This window comes from Vombatus ursinus, unplaced genomic scaffold (assembly GCF_900497805.2).
Source record: "Vombatus ursinus unplaced genomic scaffold, bare-nosed wombat genome assembly UNPS02014801.1, whole genome shotgun sequence".
Classification (NCBI taxonomy): Eukaryota; Metazoa; Chordata; class Mammalia; order Diprotodontia; family Vombatidae; genus Vombatus; species Vombatus ursinus.
In genome coordinates this window covers 16,432,255-16,453,167 of record NW_020954579.1, presented here as the reverse complement: position 1 = coordinate 16,453,167, position 20,913 = coordinate 16,432,255, and the positions used below count along the sequence as shown (strand labels likewise).

Sequence of the window (20,913 nt, the reverse complement as noted above, 5' to 3'; positions counted from 1 at the left end):
ACTTAATCTCTGTTTGCCTCAGTTTTCTCATCTGTAAAATGGAGATAATGGCACATACACAAACACACACACACACACACACACACCAGAGTTGTTGTGAGGACCAAATGAGATAACAATTTTAAAGCATTTAGCACAGTGCCTGGCACATGGTAAGTACTACATAAAGGTTAGTTATTATCAGTATTATTATTATTATTATTATTATTATTATTATTATTATTAGGCCTCTGAGGTCCATCTCTGAGCCACACTTAGCAACTCTGGTGTCCAGGACAAACAGCTTGGAGTCTGGGGCTAGGGCAGGGAAATGATAGAATTGGGATTTGAACCTGTGACTTTTACCTTACAGAAAGATCCAACCCTCTCCTTTCATAGATTAGGAAATGAGGGTTGGGGGGTGGAGGATGACTTTCCAAGACCATCCAGGTAGTAGGTAGCAGAGCCAAGATTCAAAACCATATCTTCTGACTGCCAACCCAGTGCTCTTTCTACTGTGTGTGTGTGACATGATAAGAGAGAGGAGAAAGGAGACACTACATTTGAAAAATACCCGAGCCACAAACCACAGGGACACATAAAGCTGTAATAAATTAGAGCTGTCCTAAGGTCCCTTTGTTAGTTCTTGAAGAGGACCATGATATCAGGAAGATGATGCCATGACTTGCAAATGAATTGGATTTAAGTGAGGGAGGGCTGTGCAAGGTCCACCTGGAGTGTTACCATAGGGATGGAGAAGCTGGGAGACTGGGAGGGCTGGGCAGGGGTGGGAGTAGTGGGAGTTACCATGTTAGTTAATGGAGAAAGGCTTCTTGTGAATTGTGAGGCAGACAGGAAAGGGGCATGGCTTGAGAAGGGACAAGGAGGCTCCAGGTGTGTAGGGAGTGAGAGGGTGAGGCTCTCCCTGGGCTCTACTCACTCCTGTTCCTCCCTCCTTGTCTTTGGGGCAGCTGAGGTCCAGCTTCATAGCTCCCAGTTTGAACAGCTGGAGATTGGACAACTTCGGGGGCAGCTCATCAGTGCCTTTCAGGACCAGATGGACGTCCGCAGGCTCCTCCTGGAATTGGAGAACCACTCCATGGAGATCCAGATCGATACTTCCCGCCACCTGCTCACTATCGCTGAGTAAGCATATACCCATGTTCTAGCCCATGGTACTCCCTTAGACATGTTGAGCCTCCTGATCGTCAGTGCCCCCCATCCCACCCTTCAGACCTCTGGCAGGAATCTCCATGGCTCTTTTGGGCCAGTTGTCCTACGTCCATCTATCTATACTCTCATACCCTGTATCTCCCTGGGGGGCTGGTCTGGGGCAGCTGGGAGCAGGAGAAATCTCGCCGCACCCTCAAGTGGCAGGAAGAACAAAGAAAGGAATCGTACAGTAAGGATGACAGTGAGAAGGATTCAGACACTGGTGATGACCAGCCCGACATCCTGGAGCCTCCAGAGGTGACCTCAGCCCGAGAGAGCATTGCTACCCTGGTCGGGGAACAGAAAAAACTCCGAAAGCAGAAGGTAGTCACAGGCCTGGGGAAATGAGGGAGGAAGGCTGAGGGCAGTTTGTCTGGGGCCAGTTCCAGGCCTTACTACGTGAGATGGGCAGAAATGTCCCCAGAGGTGATCTATAGGATGGTCCCTGGGAGGGGGTTGGATGTTACTAGCCTAAAGAGTGTGTGGCCTGGAGGAGTGGGGTAGGGTGGTCCTTGAGAGGCTAGCCCTGCTCCTAACCCTAAAATCTTAAGGCACGGCCTTTGTTTCACCCAAAATGGAACACAGGGTGGGTATCCAAACAGTTTGCTTATTAAGGACTGAAATAGAGGGATGGATCCATTCAGGAGAGTTGTTTCCCTTTTTGACACCACTCTCCCCTCACCCCTGGCCCTGGGTCCCTTAGGTGGAACTGGAGCAGAGGTGCCGGGATCTGAGAACCCAGGGCCGCAGGCTGGAGGAGATGCTGCCGCGTCGCATTGGTTCTCAGGAGCAGCGGGAAATCTTGAGCTTACTATGCCGGGTTCATGAGCTAGAGATGGAAAATACTGAGATGCAGTCCCATGCCCTGATCCGAGACGGTGCCCTCTACCACCGACGGGAGGCCATGCATCGCCTGGAACAGCACCGGAGCCTCTGTGATGAGATCATCCAGGGCCAGCGGCAGATTATTGATGGTATGCTCCTTAACCCATCTTACAGGCTGTTTACACATTCCCTTCCCCCCAGCTCTAAACCTTGAAGCCGCAAGTACTCCCTGGACCCCTGGGTCTCTGACTCCCTCCCCATGTCATAGCCTCTCGTCCTTGACCCTACTACCTCAAGCCTCCCTCCATTCTGATGGCTTCAGCTCTTGAATTCATGGACCAGGACAGAAGCAGTATTTCTGGGGTGGCTATCCCTCCTCCTACTGTCTGCCTCTTCCTGAGAACCAAGGCTTGGAGGCAGGTGCTTGAGGTGCTAAGAGAACCCCTCCCTGGCAGATTACAACCTGTCTGTGCCTCACCACCTGGAGCAGCTGTATGAGCTGTACCAGCGGGAGCTAGAGGAGGGAAATCTGGATCGGATGGCCATTATGGACCGCGCGGCCTCCAGGGCCCTGCAGGTGTGTGGAAGTATCACTGGGGCAGGGGTGGGGGCGGTGAAGGGAAGGAGGGAAAATGATTTGGGTAACCAAGGAGATGCAAGCAGGTACTCTAAGGGGATGAGGGGAGAAGAGGCCCCCCATCTGACACTTTGAGGAGCAAGTTGTAACCCCCTAGGCTGACTCTGGTCCCAATATCCCTTCAAGTAGTCTTTCCATTCTCATTCCTTGGATTAGTACCCAGAGCTCAGAGTTCCTGAGCCTCTCTCCTACTCTGGTGAATCATTCCAGTGTTAGGGGTGAGGGCGCTTATTTTAAGCTGTCTTCTGTTGAGAATTTGAAGAACTCAGGTGCCAGGTCAGATGCCTGACCAAGAGGCCCAGGCAGAGAGCCCAGGAGCTCAGATCACTCCTGGGATCTCCCCATTCCCCAACCCCAGCAAAATGAGACCTGTTCTTGTCTTCCCAGGGGAGAACGGGAGAGCAGTGGAATACATGCTTAACATCTGGCATAATTAGTAACAACAATAACATATATATGTAATATTTTATAGCTTGCAAAGTTCATCACAAGATAGATAATACGTACAATGCACTTTATATATGCTGAAGTGTTATATATATATATATATATATATATATATATATATAATCATCATTATTATTACAGGACCCTGAGCATATACCCCATTATCCCTGGAAGAGGCCAAACCCACTCAGAAGAAAAGCTGACATGCATGTTTTTAAAGCTGTTAGTCAACTCCTGCTACATCTTTCCCTGGGCCAGGTGTCCTCACTTTATGTCTCTCCCCTCACCACCCAGGAGAGTTCATTGCCCAGAATTCCCCCAGGCCCTGGAGAGAACACCCTGGCCCTGGATTCAGATCAGGAGAGCGTGAAGACTCTGGGCTCTGAGCCCCAACTGGTGCCGCAGAAGGAATGGCAAAAGGGCATACTCCCACCTCTCGGTGTGGGGGACCTGGAGAGGTGAGGTTGGAGATCCTAGCCCTGTAGAGTCTTATCCCCAGAGCCCGTGTGGCTTCTGGCCCTGGCATGACTGAGGCTGGGTGATGACACCATGAATTAGGACTTGGGGGAGGCCTTGAGTCGACCTGCAACAAGGGACAGAAAGAGCATGGGATGGGGAGGTAAGACTTCCTGGATTCTATCCATGGCTGGGTAGCCAACCTCCCCCTGCCCCAACAGGAATCCATGATTCCTTGAGCTTGGGGCACTAGGGGATGAGAATCTATGGCTATGGAGCCCCAACTCCTTTCTGAATGTGGTAGGGATAACGAATATCTGCTTCTTCTCTTCTCCTAACCACAGCGAGGTTAACAAGGTGTTTAAGGCCAGTCCCCATCCCCGGGCCTGGCAAGCGAAGAGTTCAGCTGTGTTGACACCACCACCCATCCACATCCACGGCATGGTTTCCCAGGAGGTGAGTCCCAAAGCACCTTGCCGCTTGGCATCAGGATGAGGCCCTAGAGTCAGGGGCTCTTTAACTGTTCTCCTGACTCCTTCATTCCCACCTGCTCACCTACAGGAGCCACCCCAGGACAGCAGTCGCATCAACTCATCCCCCGAGAGCAGCGAGAACTTCCCAGAGATCCCTGTGTCTCACAAAGGTGAGTTAGTCGTCCACCACCACCACTGCCCTGCAGATTACCTGGGTTGCCTTGAATTCTTTGGGCCCCTTTCTCCCACCAAGTTCACAGTTCTTAACCCATCTCCAGTTGCATCAGAGCAGAGATTCTTAACCTGGGCTCTATGGACCACCAAGTAGTTTGTAGATAGAGCCCTGGGAAACTGTTTTCTTAATATTTTAACAATTGCATTTCACTGTATTTAGTTTCCTTTATAACTCTATATATTTTATTTCATGCCTTGAAAAACATGATGAGAAGGGGTTCATAACACTCTGGAAAAAGTCATGGAGGGGAGAGTGGAGATGATTGTCCACATTCTACAAAGGGGAACATTAAAGCAAAAGAGTTTCCCAAGGATTTGATTTTGAGCAGTTTGGGATAGAAATAAGAATATAAAATAGACATCTCCTGGCTCTCGGGCCCCTGTTCAGCTGAGTTAGTAAAACATGGACCTGAGGTTTGGTTTTTTGGTTCTCTCTCCTACCCCAAATCCCCCACTACAGAGAGGAAGGAGATCCTGTCCGGCACCAAGAGCATTGTGGTGAAAGCAGCCAGGCGGAGGTCACGGGCACTGGGCCCAGAGAGGCACCAGCTGCTGGCCCCGATGATGGAGCCGAGCAGCCTGTCCCTACACTCCTTGAGTGAGGCAGATGACGGCCCCCCACCACCCCTACCTGCCTGTAAGCGCCCGCCGAGCCCCATGCTGCAGCACACTGTCAGTGAAGACAACCTGTCCAGCAGCACTGGGGAGACCCCATCGCGGGTGGCCAGACGCCATGGCGATGCCCCAGGTCTCTGGCTCCGGGGCCAGAAGAAGAGCCTGGGTAAAAAACGGGAAGAATCATTAGAAGCAAAGAAGAGAAAACGGAGGTCCAGGTCCTTTGAGGTCACAGGACAGGGGGTAAGACCAGAGGGGCCCTGGCCGGCAGACTACTGCTGCCCTGTCCAGAGAAAACTGCAGACAGCCCAGTTTCCCCCTCTCCAGCTCCATGGTCACGTGCTCCACAGCTTTCTTCAGGAGGCCCAACCTGGAGGTGATGGATGTTGGGCTCCTTTTGAGATGGATTCTGCCCCAAGGACATCCGTTCAGATTCCTGGGAGGGAGTGGGAGCTTTAGTAGTCTCTTGGTGAAAGCACCCTGAATTCCATGAGAAACAGTCTGAACAGAATTGTTACTAGGGCAGGGCAGTCTGAGCTTTCATCCAGGGTGTCCAAATTCAGAGGCCACTGATTGTACTTCTTCATTGGGCAGAAACAACTGAACTTAGCACCTAGTTAGCAAGAATTGTTAGGTAAAATAGAAGGCTACCCTGACCCCTCCCCTGCATGACTACCATTAGGCTCCTCCTAAACCCAGGTCCTCCCTGTTCCCTTCCCTAGTATCTCAAGGTCTCTGTCTCCCACTCCATGGGGTGGTATCCCAAGATCTTTGACTCCACAGGGTCTTGTGTCCTGAAGTCAGTGCAGTAATATAGGGAGACCTCAAGGGGCCCTGCCCTGGGTGTAGTTTTCCCCCAGCTCATTCTATGGCCCTACCAGATACTGTTTACAGCATCCCATCTTGTCCTTCATTCCACAACTATAGTGAGGTTAGGCAGAAAAGCATCACTCTTTGGAAAACCCCACGCCTAGGAACTCTGCCTCACGGGAATGTGTTTGCTCTGTTGATCAAAAGTTGGCCAGCCCAGGACAAGGCAGATTGACAGACACCTAAGAACCTTGACTTCTTCTCAACTCTTCCTCCCCATTTGGACAGTGCCTTGTGCCTCACTTTCCCCCCATGCTTTCCCCTTGCATACCAAACAGAGTCCTCAATGGGTAGAGTAACCCTCAACTTGAAAATATGGGTTGCTATCCATCTCCTGGCAGAGGAATGATGGACTCAAGGTGCAGAATGAGACATATTTGGGGGTATGGCCAATGTGGGAATTTGTCCTGTTTGGCTGTGTATATTTGTTATCAGGTTCTATTTTTCTTTCTTTCTTTCACGATCTCCTTCCTCTCTGTAGTGGGGGATTTGAGGTAGGAGAGAGAACCAAAAAACCAAACCTCAGGTCCATGTTTTACTAACTCAGCTGAACAGGGGCCCGAGAGCCAGGAGATGTCTATTTTATATTCTTATTTCTATCCCAAACTGCTCAAAATCAAATCCTTGGGAAACTCTTTCGCTTTAATGTTCCCCTTTGTAGAAATGCGGATAATCATCTCCACTCTCCCCACCATGACTTTCTCCAGAGTGTTATGGACCCCTTCTCATAATGTTTTCCAAGGCATGAAATAAAATATATAGAGTTATAAAGGAAACTAAATATATTGAAATGCAATTGTTAAAATATTAAGAAAACAGGTAAAGTAGGGAGAGATAGGAGAAAGAGAAAATACATTTTTGTAAAACTGAAAAAACAGATTAAAAAACAAGAAAATGGGGTTTCCATGTATTTTTGTCCTCCTGCCTAATCCCATATCTCCATTCTGTCTGTCCATTCAGCTATCCCATCCTAAAAACCATCCCCTGCGTCCCCGCCCCCTGGAGAGCACCTCAGACTACAGGATACCCATCTCTGGTAACCCAGTACCCAGTATGCGGCACCTGAGTAAGATTGCACTGCCCCTCGCCAAAGTCAGGCTTCCTCCAAGCCAGACCACAGGTCAGTGACCCCTTTGGAAAAGGGAATAGAGTGAAAGGTCAACAGCAGGGTCTTTGCCAAGATAACTTTAATGATGAGCATTTGCCAGGCCATCAGGAGGGTGCTCTCAGGTGCCCTCAACAGGTTCAGGTGTCCAGGTCTGCTAAGTCACCTTGCTGCTAAAGATGCTGAAAATCCTGCCTATAGAGCTATGAGCCCGTTGTCCCTAGGGGGGGCCTCTGCAGAGATCAGGAATATTGACTGGGGGAAGAGGTCAGAAGGAGATGCTGACTTGGTTGAACTATTTACAATCATCCTTTCCCTCACAGCAGGTCCTGGAGACCCGATGCCCCTCACCGTGCCAGCTGCTTCCAGACGAGCCACTTGTGGTCCACATCAGCCCCAGGGCAAGGATGGGCGTTTCCGACCTAACTGAAGACCTCTGAAGCTTGGAACCAACCTACCCCCAAGAATGAAAGGGGAGAGAGATGAGAAGGAAAGGCCAGGGATGGAGGGGAGTACAGTGGGAGGTGACCTGGGCAGGAGAGCAGAGATGTCCAGATACCTGGCACCCCCTAAGCCCTGGTGGAGTTTGTGTCCTCGAGGTGCTGGAATGAGGAAGGCAGCTTCCTTCCACTTCAGTGACGTCAGTGCAGCCAGGGGTGGGGGGCGGGGGACTTCCTGGGGAAAGGAGATGATCCCAAGAAGGGATCCCCAGAATGACCTGGGGGAGATCTAACCCCAGGGCCAGAGCCCCTGGACCCCCTAGATGACACTGCACAGAATTGTGTTGCCAAAACTCTTTACCCACTGTCAGGCTTCCATGTGGTCAGCAGAGTCTATGGGCCTGAGCCTCTGCAGCAGGGTGGTGGGAAGACAGTGGGGTCCTGGGGCCAAATATAGCACAGGGGCATTGGAGCTGTCGGATTTGGGGAAGGGGGAACCTAGGAGACAGCCAGTACTGATGCAAGAGTCCAGGTTTGTATTGGAGGTGGGGGCTGAGGGTGATGGTTTAGTTTTCTCACATCACAGTGGCTTTCCCCCCTGCTTTTTAACAATAAAAAAATCCTACTTGGAGTTGCATGTTCATGTTTGAGACCAGATGTATAGGATCTGGGGCAGTTAAGTGGTGCGATGGATAAAGCACTGGCCCTGGAGTCAGAAGAACCTGAGTTGAAATCTGGCCTCAGATACTTACTAGCTGTGTGACCCTGGGCAAGTCACTCAACCTCAATTGCCTTCCCCATCCTCCAAGAGAAAAAAAGATGTGTAGGAGCCATTATTTTGCCAGGGCTGATAAAACTAAAAAAGATGAGTCTCAGGGCTCTATGCCCATCTCCGCCAAACTCCTTTGTATAGCAATGATAGAGACCCTGGTGAACAATGAATCACTAAGATCACAGATCTCTAGTACTGGAAGGGCATTCTAGCCTAACTCCCCTCATTTTGCAATTGGGGTAATTAAGGCCCAGGGAAATGGAGTGATTTGTCCAAGTAAGTAGCGGAGTCAGGATTGGAACCCAGGTCTGCCCATTCTACGTTTCCTTCTACTATATCACAACGTTTGCTTCCAAATCCTGAGAAAGAGTGTCAGGGACCTAGCAAGGTCCATTTGCCCTCCTTCCGGCCTCTCCTCACCTGCCTCAGCTGTGTGACCTATCTTCCTCCATACTCTGCTCTCCCCCAGACCAGATTTAACCGGGAGCCAAGAAGAGCAATCTGGCCCACAGGAGCCCCTGAACCTAGATGGGAGTTGGGAATGCCACAAATACCAGGACTGGAACCTTGAAGCCTGGCCTGGAACACTATTCCCACCCATCCCCCACTGTCCTAACATTGCCTGGAGAGAGAGCACGGACAAAGTGAATGGAAGGCTAGACCAGGAACCTAGATAGATCCGAGTTCAAATCTTGCCTCTTTTACTAGCTCTGTGACCATGGAAAGTCACTTAATCTCTCTGAAATTGTTTCCTCATCTCTAAAATGGGGAAAATAATAAATGTCATACTTATTTTCCAGAGTTGTTGTGAGCATCAAATGAGATGATATATTTACTCTTTAATCACTTTGCAAATCTTGAAGTATTATACAATAGTAATAATAATAATAATAATAGCTAACATTTCCATAGTGCTTACACTGTGCTAAGCACTTTACAATTATTATCTCATTTGATCCTTACAACAACCCTTGAAGATAGGTGTTATTATTATCCCTGTTTTATAGATGAGGAAATTAAGACAAATGGGGTTAAATGACTTGCTCAAGGTCACACAACTTGTGAGTCTGAGGTCACATTTGAACTCGGGTCTTCCTGACTCCAGCACAGGAGTGGTTGCAGGTTATTAGTATTATGACCCTACTCTGTCCCCAACCGCACACCTAGCAGCCACATAGCATGTTGAACAGTAAGGCAGAGTCTCTCTCTCTCTCTCTCTCTCTCTCTCTCTCTCTCTCTCTCTCTCCACCAAGACCAAAAGAACAGACCCAGCTCTCTTGGGGATGCTTTTAATGCCCCCATCAAAGGCCTTTGGCCACATGTCTGGCCACCATTCCAGGAAGTTCAGTTGCTTATGGCCACTGCCATTCATGATTGTCATCCTGGGGAGTCCATGGAGGCCTTCCCTTTTTCCTTCCCTCATTCCCTCTGTCCCTCCCTCCACTACTTGTGGGTCCGAATGAGGCTGTGGTAGATGGGCTTGATGATGAGATGCAGGTGAAGGGCATTCTCCACCAGGTACTCAGAGTTGCGCCGTTGCAGGTCAGTGTGGGCCAAGAAGTCCCCAGACTCATCACTGCTCTGATGGAAGCTGTAAGCATGGCGGATCAGCAGCCGCCCTTGCTGTCGAGCCCCGACCAGTACTGTCTTCTGGAAGCTGACGCCAGCGGCATCCCCACTGATGCTGGCCGGAGTCACGACCAGTCGGGGCCGCCCGTCCTCGGGGCGGGCGGCCGGCAGGGCAGCCCCGGCGGTGTCGGCATAGACGGGCCGCAGACTGATGGGCAGCCAGCGTGGGGAGAAGAGGACATTCCACGTCACCCGCCTGCCTGCATCGTGCCCACTGGGGCCCAGCTGCGTCTGGAAGCTGGTGCTTCGGTCATCCCTGGCGGGGTTGCTGATGACCCACAGGGCCCCCCAAGCTGGAGAGAGGTAGTTTCGAGGCAAGAAGGCACTGCCATTGACATCAAAGAATTTGGCATAGTGGAGAGGAGAGGCTGAATGGAACTGGTAGGCCTGCAGAAGGAGATCCCCCACAGCCTCTCCATGACGGGCCAGGGCTGGCGACTGGGCCTGCAGCTGGAACAGCTGGGCAGGCGGGATCATGGGGTAGCGAATGGCCCTAAGTGCCTGCTCAGCCACAGGCGTGGGAGGGCGGGCCCGGCCCAGCCAGACTTCCAGGGCCTGGAAGAGCTCTAATTCATCCTGGAGCACCAGGTCAGAGCGGTCTAGCAGCTGGGCCAAGAGCTCGGGGGTCACTTCCCCCCACTCGGAGCTCCCCACCACGGCCGACAGGTTCCAAGCCAGGAACTGGAGGCAGCTCTCCCTGAGGTCTTCGTTGCCTGTTCGTGCTGCATAGTGGTACCAACCCACAGCTGGGCCCGGACCCCCCATCTCTCCAGCAAGGTGTGACTTCATGTACTCAGCTATGCCCTGTTGTAGGGAAGTCACGCCGTATTTGCTGGCCAATCTGTGCAGAGGGATGGCCTGAGACATCAGGAGGGACAGCTCCCCACAGTACAGATACCTAGAAGGGGAGGAAAAAAGAGATGGTGGGGGCCGAGCTATGAAGCCCACCCTCACCCAGCCAAGATCACTCTGCTTTTCTATGCCCCAGGAAGGGGAGGGCTTGAGGGGATGATCCAGAACAAAGGTTGTGGAGAACTCTCTAGGGATTACGGTACCAACTCAGAATAGACTGAAGAATTACAGCTGGGGCCTCAGAGATCATCTAGTCCACCCTCTCATTTTATGTTGAGGGTCAGAGAGATTAAGGAACTTGTCAAAGGTCAAATTTGAACCCAGGTCTTATCCAAATCTAGAGCTTTCCTCTTCAGCATACTCCATCTTTTCTTCTTCTGATTAGTGTGTCTCCCCACCACCACCACCGTTTCTCTCATCCTCCCTCGCCAAACTTAACTGTTTCTTTCACGGTCCCACAAGCTTGTCCCATCTTTCTCATTGTCTCATCTCTGTCAGCGCCTTTCTCCGGATGATGATTTTTTTCCCCTCTATAAAATAAGGGGGGTTATCCTAAAGGATCTCTGATATTCCTTCTAGTTCCAACATTCTATGGATCAAGAGTTTATGTCTATCTCATATCACTGTCGTGTTCTTTCACTGTTCTTGTCTTCCTCTTCTGTTTGTTTCTCTTGTTGCCTCACTAATCTTCAGTCCTACCTGTCATCTCCCTTCCTTGCTATTTTGCTTTCATTGTCTTCCAAAGGCTGGCTCCCTCCCTCCCTCTCTCTCTCTCTCTCCTCTTCTCTCTCTTTCTCTCTCTTTCCTCTCTTCTCTCTCTTTCCTCTCTTTCTTCTCTCTCTCTTTCTCTTCTCTCTCTCTTTCTCTTCTCTCTTCTCTCTTGTTCCTCTCTCTCTCTCTTCCCCTCTCCTTCTTCCCTGTCTCTCTCAATCTATCTACCTATCATCTATTTATATCAATCTGTCTCTACTTTATATATTTATCTATTTATCCATCAATCTATTTCTATTCATCCATCTGTCTGTCTACATCTATCTCTATTTCTATTTCAGCAGCTAGGTGGTGCAGTGGATAGAGTGCTGGGCCTGGTGTCAGGAAGATCTGAGCTCAAATGTGACCTTGAATACTTACTAGTTATGTGACCCTGGGAAAATTGATTAACCTCTGTAGGCCTCAGTTTTCTGAACTGTAAAATGAAGGTAATAATAGCACCTTCCTCACAGGGCTGTTGTGAGGAACAAATGAGATAATATTTGCAAAGCATTTAGCACAGTGCCTGGCACACAGTAGGTGCTTAATGAATGCATATTTTCTTCCATCTGTATCTATTTATCTATATTCATCTATCTGTCTCTATCCAGCTATCCACTTATAGCTGTCTGTCTATTATCTCTCTATATCTTTAGTTAGTGAGTGATTGAGTGCTTATTTTTGACAGTACAAACACTCAAGAAATACAAATGAATAATTCAACAAAATATGGAATTCACCTTTAACGAAAATATTTGGGGTAAAAATATTTATATTTTGGTCGGCAAAAATAGAGTCAATTGTTTTTCACACAATAAGAATACCAGTTCATCTGTCCCGTGTCTCCTTTCTAAATCATATCTGTGTATGTATAAACTTTTATGGCCTGTGTTACTTCTTTATTGCTTTTAGTGTTTTTTATTATTATTGTTTTTATCACTTTATTACTTTTTTATTTACTTTTTTTTTGGTTGTTGTCAATGTGCATGTCATTCTTATTCTGCTGACCTGGGTTTGCATCACCTTGTATGAATCTTTCTATATGTCCTCATATTCTTCTTATCTGTTACTTTTATGGAACAATAGCATTATATTAAGATACTATAATTTAGTCAGCCATTCCCCAATTACTAAATGTATAAGTTAGTTTTCCCCAGATTTTTTTGTGTTTTTTTTCTACTTTAAGCAGGCTCTTTCCTCTCTTTCTCTGTCTTTCTCTCCTCTTTCTCTGTCTCTCCCTTACTCCCTCTTCCTTTCTCTAACTCTCTCTCTCTTTCTCTCTCTGTCTCTCTGTCTATCTGTCTCTGTCTCACACACACACACACACACACACACACACACACAGTTGTTTAAGATCTCCACTTGTCTTTTGTTGCCTCTGTCTCAACATATTTTTACTGCCACCCCCACAGTGGGATACAGGTCAGTCTATCCAGAGATGAGAAGGTAGAGGAGAAAACTGGATTGTCTACCTTATGGACAGAAAGCAAATGGTCTCCAACCCATGAAAGACCCAGAAAGAGAAAGTAGATTTGTATTGTGAGAGGCAATAGGAATACAATACTAACTAGGAATTTTTGTGAAAATTCATTGTGGGTTGAAAGGACTGTCATTGTACCATAGGTGTAGTCGAACTAATAAACTGTTATGACCCAGAGAGTTAGGCCTGTGCCACATGGGGATTGGGGAAGAAAATGGGCCTTTGGAGAAGGGTACCATGGCACTGGGATGCTGTGGGGGGGGCAGACCCTCACAAGAAGTACCCCCCAAAGTCAAGGTTCTGGAGCAAAGTTCTAATATCCCCATGTTAGTTATCGCTTCAGGTAGGAATACCTTTTATCCTTGTGGTTGCTTAGCAATAGGCTATATAGTGAAAGGAAACTGTCACATTTGCAAATAGGAGTGGCCCACATCTGTCTAGGCTGAAGAGATGCCATTTTGCCCACCAGTTGGGACATCATTTCTGGAGGCCCCTGAGCATCTATGAGTCACCAGAGAAAAGATTTAGGGGACTTAGAAAGGGAAAAGGATATCCCTTGTAGTAAAACTTCACTCCTCCACCCTCAGCCCATATCTGACTCCAGAGACTCCAGCTAAAGCACCCTGATGACCTTGACTTTCCAAAGATCCTAACAGAAAGACCCTGATGAACTTGATTACCCAAAGACCCCAGCAGAAAAACCCTGATGAATTTGACTCCCCAAAGACCCCAGCAGAAAGATCTTAATGAACTTGATTCCGCAAAGACCCCAGCAGAAAGACCCTGATGAACTTGACTCCCCCAAAACCCCAACTGAAGAACCCTAATGAACTTGACTCCCCAAAGACCCCAACTAAAAGACTCTGATCCCCAAAGACCCTAACTAAGGGATCCTGATTAACTTGACTCTACCTGATAAATTTGTCAAAGACAGCAGCACAGTCCCTGGGCTCCTGCAATGTCACCTCACTTTGGTTGTGCAGCAGTCCCTGGAACACCTCACTCTGCAGGCCCAGGAGCAGCCGGTGAGTGTGGAAGATGTGGACTTCATCTGTACCTGTGGCTTGCACCCGCAATACTGTGTCGCTGTCATTGCCCAGCTGTTGTAACTCCCGCAAGCGCTGGAGCATCGTCAAGGAGTGGTTAATAGAGGTATCTGCTGCTTCGCCAGAGACATGTGCTTTCTGAGCTGGGGAGGGAGGAACACAGACTGAAGGGAGACCCTGAGGCAGCACCTTGCAAGATCCACATGAGGAGGGCAGTGGGCGCCCTCCCGTGGCAGCTGCTCACCCGTGCAGTCAAAAAAGCATTTTTTCCATCAATGAGAATTTATTAAGTACTTACCATGTGCCAAGCACCATGCAAAGTGCTGCTGATACAAAAAAAAAAAAGTCTCTGTCCTCAGGGAGCCCATTCTAATCAAGAAGGCATCATTTAAATAACGAGATAGATACAGAGGTGATGGGAGGTAATATCTGAGGGAAGGCTCTAGCAGCTAAAGGGCTGCAAAAGGCCTCCTGCAGAAGGTGGCATTTGAGAAATTTATTTTTATTCTAAACTTAACAAATGCCAGATCCCTAATAGGGAAATATGTCTTGAGTGGCTGCACATGTATAATCCATATCAAACTGTTTGCCTTCTCAAAGAGGGAGAAAGGGAAGAAGGGACATAATTTGGAACTCAAATTTTTAAAAAACCAATGTTGAAAATTATTTTTATATGTAATTAAAAAAATATTAAACAATTTAAAACTAAAAAACAAAAAACATGTAAAATTCAATGAACCTTTCCATAGATATTGTAAAAGAGAAAAAGGGGATTATATATAGAACTACAAATTTCTACTACGTTCAACTTGCTTTTCTTTTTAAGTATATTAAATTCAACTTGTAGCTTTCAAAGCTGTCCTGCTTGTCTGTGTTTCTTTCTGACCTTCCTTTTGTTTGCTTCTATGAATTTTTCAAAGATGCCTCAATAATGTTCTTTTTTCTTTCTTTTCTTTTCTTTTTTTTTTTTTTTGCTAACTACCCCTTGCCACCTCCCACATTTAAACCACCACCCCAACTACTGGAAAAAGAAAAAAAGAAAGGAAAAATAAGCTGAGACTTGAAGGAAGCCAGGGAAATTAAGAGGCAGGTATAAGCAAGGAAAGCATTCCAGGCATGAGAGACAGCCATTACAAAGGTGCAGAGTCAGGAAATGAAGTCTCTTGTACACGAAATAACAACAAGTGGGCCAGGGTACCTGAATCATAGACTTGGTGGAAGAGAGTAAAACCTAAGAAGATTAGAAAGGTAGAAATGAGCCAGGTTATGAAGAGCTTTCAGTAACAAGCAGAGGACTTTGTAGTAATCTTAGAGGTAACAGGGAACCATTGAAGTTTATTGAGTAAGGGGGAGAGGGATGACATGATCAGACTTACATTTTTTTTTAATTTTAAAAAATTTGTTTTTATTTATTTTTAACATTCTTTTCTCTTTAAATTTTGAGTTCCAAATTCTCATCAGAAGGAGCAGGTAGGTGAAGAAGGACAGGTGTTACTGACCAAGGAAGGGCAGCTCAGAGAATTATTGGCAGAGGGGCACAATGCCACTCACTACCTCCAGGACCATTAGCAAATCATTTCACCTTTCCTGCCTCAGTTTCCTCATTTGTAAAATGTGGGGGTTGTACCAGATGATTTCAGAGGTCCTCCCAACTCTAAATCTATGATCATGTTACACATGCAAGCTAGTGGTAGCAGTAGTAGTGGTGATGATAGTGGGCAGGCCATCCAGGGAACCATGCTATTCTTCCTGGAGTTGTACCTAGGTTACCAGAGTAGCTCCCCCAGCTCTTGTATAGAGCTAATAATAAGAGCTAACATTGATACAGTACTTTAAGGTTTGCAAAGCTCTTTACATATGCTATCTCCTTGCATCCTAGCAACAATCCTGAGAGGTAGGTGCTGTTATCACCCCCGTTTTACAAATTAGTAAACTGAATCTGAGAGAAGTTAAATGAATTACTCAGAGTCACTCAATGAGGGAATGTCCGAAGCAGGATTCAAATTCAGGTCTTTGTGACCCCAACTTTGCCACCTAGCTGCCTAAGTGCTCCCATACCTTGCCTTAGGCCAGGGCGAGGGCAGCCTCAGGCCATGGTTCCATAGCCATCCTATACCTCTCTCTGCTTTTCTTCAAATCCTTTAACTACCAGCTGTCTAGGCTTTAGGGCTACTAAAGTAACTGGCTTTGGTTATAATAAGTCACTCCCTCCCCTAAACACACAGCACACACACACATACACACACACACACACACACACACACACACACACGCGCGCCCTTTGGGATGAGGAGGCTGCTGACCCAACTTGTTTAGCCAAAAGTTTTAGATTCTCTTTCCTATAGCTGTACCATAAGCTGATCCAATTGAGTCTTGCTCAAATTCTGATGGGAAAAGCACAGAAGTGAGCAACTCTGGATCCAGTTTTCAGAAGACCCCCTTGTGATCCATAATCAAGCTGGCCACATGGTGGAAAGGATTTTTAGAATGCCCTTATTGTGCTAGGACCAACACCACAGCTACAAGCTGATGATATTGCACCTACCTTTCACTCAGAGGTGTGCTGGAGGCAGCTCTAACCAATTTTGTTAAATTTTCAGCGTGAGCATTCACACCTCAGAAATCAGCATTCCTTAAGTATTAGGACTTGATTTATTGTTTTATTGATTGTCTAGACTTGTTGTTCATACATTTCAGTGGTGTCTGACTCTTTGTGATCACATGTAGGGTTTTCTTGGCAAAGATACTGGAGTCATTTGCCATTTCCTTCTACAGCTCATTTTACAGATGAGGAAACTGAGGCAAACAGGGATAAGTGACTTGCCCAAGGTCATACAACTAGTAGGTGTCTGAGGTCGGGTATGAACTCAGCTCTTTCTGACTCCAGATTCAACGTAGAACGCCACCTAGCTGCCCTATTGTCTAAACTTAAGAAAGTATAAATAATGTAGACTAAATTTAAAAGTATATTGCATTTTTTTTTTCTGGAGAACCAGTAGTTAAAGATTTACTAGTTACCCTTGTATTGTTCTATAACCATTGCTTCAATTCAGCAGGAGTACAGTAGAAGGCTCTGAAATGAAGTCATCACCATACTGGAGACCTGATGACTGCAGGCTAATAATAGTAATCATAACTTACATTTACATAGTGTTTTAAGGTTTGTAAAGTACTTTACATCCATCATTTCATTTGAGTCTCACAACACCCGTGCTTGCACTTCACAGGTTAGGGTTCCAGAGAAGTGCTATGCTTTGTTCTATAGCCAAACCTAAAGCACAAATGAGCCAAGTTATAATGGAGCTTGGAATGTGGTCTTTGCATTGTAAAGTGTATGAATATATTGGGGGAAGGCAGGAGACGAAAGTGCTTAAAAATACGAAAGGAAGGTGACCTCAGCATTAAATGATACAGATCCCCAGAAGTCCCAGATAACATCCCAGAGCAAAGGATATTATTCCACTGTTAATTAATATTGAAATAGCCCAGTAAGTTTAACCATTTACAAAGCACTTGGCTCACAACTTATTGTGATTTTTATTATTTTATAGCAGTGGTGGGGAACCTGCAACCTCAAGGCTACATGTGGCCCTCCAGGTCCTCAAGTGTGGCCCTTTGACTGATTTGCCACACTTGAGGACCTAGAGGGCCACATGTGACCTTGAGGCCCCAGGCTCCCCAGCCCTGTTTTACAGAATACAGACTAAACCTTTCATTTCCATTGTAGGGAAGTGTTAGATAAGGACACTCCAACCAACACAGGTTGTCATCTTATCTGCAACTTTTTTAGCCTTAGAGACTTGCCAGGATACTGAGAAGTTAAATTGACTTCCCCAGAGTTATAAGCCTAGTGTGCATCAGAGGTGGGATTTAAACTCAGGACCTCCTCATTCCAACGTCAACTCTCTATCCACTATAGATGCCAGGGTCACTAAATTGTACATAAGGATCACTGCAGGCTACATTATGGCTTAGAAAACCATATATTAACATTTTGTTGTTTTTTGTTATTTTGTCCTTTTCAGTCATGGCCAACTCTTCATGACCCCATTTGGGGTTTTCTTAGCGAAGATACTGGAATGGTTTGCCATTTCCTTCTCCAGTTCACTTTACAGATGAGGAAACTGAGACAAAGTGAAGTGACTTTAAAAAAAAAAAAAGTGAAGTGACATGCCGAGAATCACACAGCTAGTAAGTGTCTGAGGCCAGATTTGAACTCAAGCAGATGAGTCTTCCTGACTCCAGGCCCAGCGCTCTATCCACTGTGACAGCTAGCTATATATTAACATTTTCTACGTTCTATTTTATTTTATTTATTTTGTTAAATATTTCCCACTTACATTTTAATCTGTTTCTCACCCCATGGGTTTTGACACCCCCGGACTATACCATGCCACTATAAATTATTGTTTATAATAATAAATTATTACTGCCCTCCTCCCATTTTATAGGTAAGAAATTGAAGCTCAGAGAACTTAAATGATACCCCTGGTCTCATAGCTTGTAAATGACTGATCTGGGCCTTGAATGTTGCAATGAAAGCATTAGATTCTAGAATCAGAGGACTTAGCACCTTTGTGACCTCGGGCAAGTCACTTCATTTTTATTTTTTGCTGTTATATTTATTTTCTCACCTGTAAAATGGGGTGGGAGGGGTGAGGACTGGCCTAGATGATTTCTTTTTTTTTTTTAGGCAATTGGGGTTAAGTGACTTGCCCAGGGTCACACAGCTAGTAAGTAACAAGTGTTTGGTCTGAGGCCGGATTTGAATTCAGGTCCTCCTGAGTTCAGGGCCGGCGCTCTATCCACTGTGCCACCTAACTGCCCCGGATTAGATGATTTCTAAGGTGCCTTTTAGAGCTAAATCTACAATCCTATAAATGGAGGGATTATTGACTTGATTTCAAATCTGTTCTCAGACATTTACTAGCTATAAGACCCTGGGCAAATAACCTCTCTTAGACTCCATTTCCTCATCTGAAAATGGGGATAATAATAACATCCACCTCGAAGTGTTGTTGTGAATATCCAAAGAGATAACATATGCAAAATGTTTTGCAAACCTTAAAAAAAAGCTATATAAACGTTAGCGACCATTATTATTATTATTATTATTATGACTCCAACTCTGGTGAAGGAGGGCAGGACTGGGGGAGAGAATGAGAAAATAAAGAGAGGGGAAGAGGATAAAAGTAAAAACAAGTCAATTCAGACAGAGCTCCTAGGATGCCCCAAATCGACTTTTAGAGGGGCAGGGAGAGAAGAAGGAAAGCAAAGCTTCAGTCTGTTCTCTCCTGTCCAGATGCCAACGGCTTCTTTTCTGTCCCTGAGCTGACTAAGTAAGGGAGGGGGAGGGAAGAAGAGGAGACAAACCTTTCTTGGTAAGGATGTGGAGGGGGGAAGGATGAATGAAAAGATCTTTAAAGTCCCTTCCAACTTTAATACTCTATGGGTCAAAGAGGGGGGCAGCTGGTCAGTGAGAGCCTCCCTGGCCAGGACACTCAGAATCAGCTTCACTCCACCAACAAACCCTTCAAAGTTCTGGGACGAGAGAGTAGAGAGAGAGTATAGGCAGCCCCTCCCATGGACCCTACACACATGTCCCTGTGGCAACCAAGGGACCCCTTGCTACCCCTCCTATCCAGCGCCCTTTCCATCAGTTCTCTTTGCCCTTGGAAATGCCAAGGTGGATCCCACACCTTCCTCAGGCTCTATCACTTCTCCCTCACCAGATACTGATCTCTCCCACCTCCTAACCCCCACCCCCAACTCGAAAGGGAAAGGACTTCCTGCCTCTTTCTGTCTCACCCCCAGTCCTTACCTGCATGCACTGCTAGGCCCAGTAAGGTCATGGTGGCCCAGAAGTTGCCCCAGGGCCCAAACTTGGAGTGATGAGTCCCAGGCATCTTTGTGTCCTCACTCCCAACCCCAAGAGCAGGTTATACCCCACACTGATCCCTTCCCCACTGCCCTGGCTCCTTATATAGGATGCTGGCCTTTGGGGGGGAGCAAGTTCCCCTCCTTCCTCCCTCGCCTCCCTCCCCCAACCTATCTTTGCCATGGATTGGTGGAAACTGGCCTCCGCTGTTGCCCAGACAACCGCTTGAGCTTCAGCATGACAGCCACAGGGACTATTGTCCTGACCGGCTAGGCCCCTGAGGGGGGCAGTGGACCCTCTGCAATCCCCAGGCCTTCCCATCTGCTCCCAGAATCTGCTCTTCCCTTCCTGTCTTCCCAGGGGTGATGCAAGCCCCCTGGAGGGCAGGCAAACCAGAGGAGGTGGGAGTTTCTGGGGCCCCTGCCAATCCCTAGTCAAAGATGCCTCCTCCACTCCCATGACCCAGCCTGGCGCCCCAGAACGGAGAAAACTCGACAGCTCTTTGGCAAGCATGCTAGGGAGAGCTATGGTGAGCTGGCTGCAGAGATGGGCAGGAGAGAGAAGAGAAAGGAGGCTGGGTGGGCTTGCCCGCTTGTAGGTCCTGGACTGTTCCAACTCCAGTGCTTGGCTCTCCAGGACAGGCCTCCCACAGGAGGCAAAGACTTTCAGGGAAGTCCTCCTCAGGGCAGGGTGGGCACATACCACTGCAGCCAGTCCATTGGGCAGACTGTCCAGCGGTTCCTTCCTTCTTTTGGAAATATGTAAACATGGCTAAGAGTTTCTAAAGGACCCTAGGTACTTACCCTTTTGACTCTTAAACTAAGCCCCACCACCCTCTATCCATACAAAGCAACCCTGGAAAGTTGAAGTTAATGTAGGTAACCTTTCTCTCTGATGCTGGTTGACCCTTTTGCATGTTATACCGCATCCTCCCTAATTCCTCTTCCCTAGGCAGGTTCAGTGCGCCGGGCTAGGACCCTAATAAGGCTTCTCATTACTCTAAACTCCAAATTGCTATCTGGCGTATTTCTTTTTCCAGAAGTTCCAAAAGCCCCATTCCTCAGATGAGGGAACTGAGGCAGAGCTGGACAGGCTTACATTGTTTGCTGGGAGAACTTGGACGATCAATAATTGGAAAAAGTCTGAAATATGTGCAATACTTGTGGACCTCTCACCTCTGCAAAGGGGCGAGGTGACAAATGTAGTGCAGTGG

General features: G+C 47.2%; 2 protein-coding genes across 3 annotated transcripts in view; one reads left to right on the top strand and one right to left on the bottom strand.

Moving 5' to 3' along the window:
• Positions 1 to 7,884, top strand: part of KIF19 (kinesin family member 19) — a 57,498-nt gene extending 49,614 nt beyond the window's left edge. Inside the window, exons 11-20 of one of the 2 annotated variants that reach the window (XM_027873152.1) lie at positions 951 to 1,125; positions 1,317 to 1,515; positions 1,895 to 2,165; positions 2,472 to 2,593; positions 3,395 to 3,558; positions 3,901 to 4,012; positions 4,118 to 4,199; positions 4,724 to 5,121; positions 6,709 to 6,868; positions 7,180 to 7,884. In XM_027873152.1, the coding sequence (XP_027728953.1) occupies positions 951 to 1,125; positions 1,317 to 1,515; positions 1,895 to 2,165; positions 2,472 to 2,593; positions 3,395 to 3,558; positions 3,901 to 4,012; positions 4,118 to 4,199; positions 4,724 to 5,121; positions 6,709 to 6,868; positions 7,180 to 7,283 (1,787 nt within the window). In that variant the 3' untranslated portion in view covers positions 7,284 to 7,884. Of the gene's footprint in view, positions 1 to 950; positions 1,126 to 1,316; positions 1,516 to 1,894; positions 2,166 to 2,471; positions 2,594 to 3,394; positions 3,559 to 3,900; positions 4,013 to 4,117; positions 4,200 to 4,723; positions 5,122 to 6,708; positions 6,869 to 7,176 lie in introns of both variants that reach the window. The other variant, XM_027873151.1, reaches the window with a different exon arrangement.
• Positions 7,885 to 9,508: 1,624 nt separating this feature from the next.
• On the bottom strand, positions 9,509 to 19,728 carry BTBD17 (BTB domain containing 17). The gene is made up of 3 exons (XM_027872710.1): positions 19,644 to 19,728; positions 13,689 to 13,965; positions 9,509 to 10,592 (listed from the first exon to the last, which is right to left on the bottom strand). The coding sequence occupies exons 1-3, from the start codon at positions 19,726 to 19,728 to the stop codon at positions 9,509 to 9,511; spliced, it is 1,446 nt and encodes a 481-aa protein (XP_027728511.1).
• Positions 19,729 to 20,913: the final 1,185 nt, after the last annotated feature.

Excerpts from the sequence above, each read along its gene's own strand:
- BTBD17 (XM_027872710.1), bottom strand. The coding sequence starts at position 19,728 with ATGCCTGGGACTCATCACTCCAAGTTTGGGCCCTGGGGCAACTTCTGG. Across the intron at positions 13,966-19,643 it reads GGGCCTAGCAGTGCATGCAG|CTCAGAAAGCACATGTCTCT; the intron begins GTAAGGACTGGG and ends CTCCCTCCCCAG. Across the intron at positions 10,593-13,688 it reads GTCTTTGACAAATTTATCAG|GTATCTGTACTGTGGGGAGC; the intron begins GTAGAGTCAAGT and ends CTCCCCTTCTAG.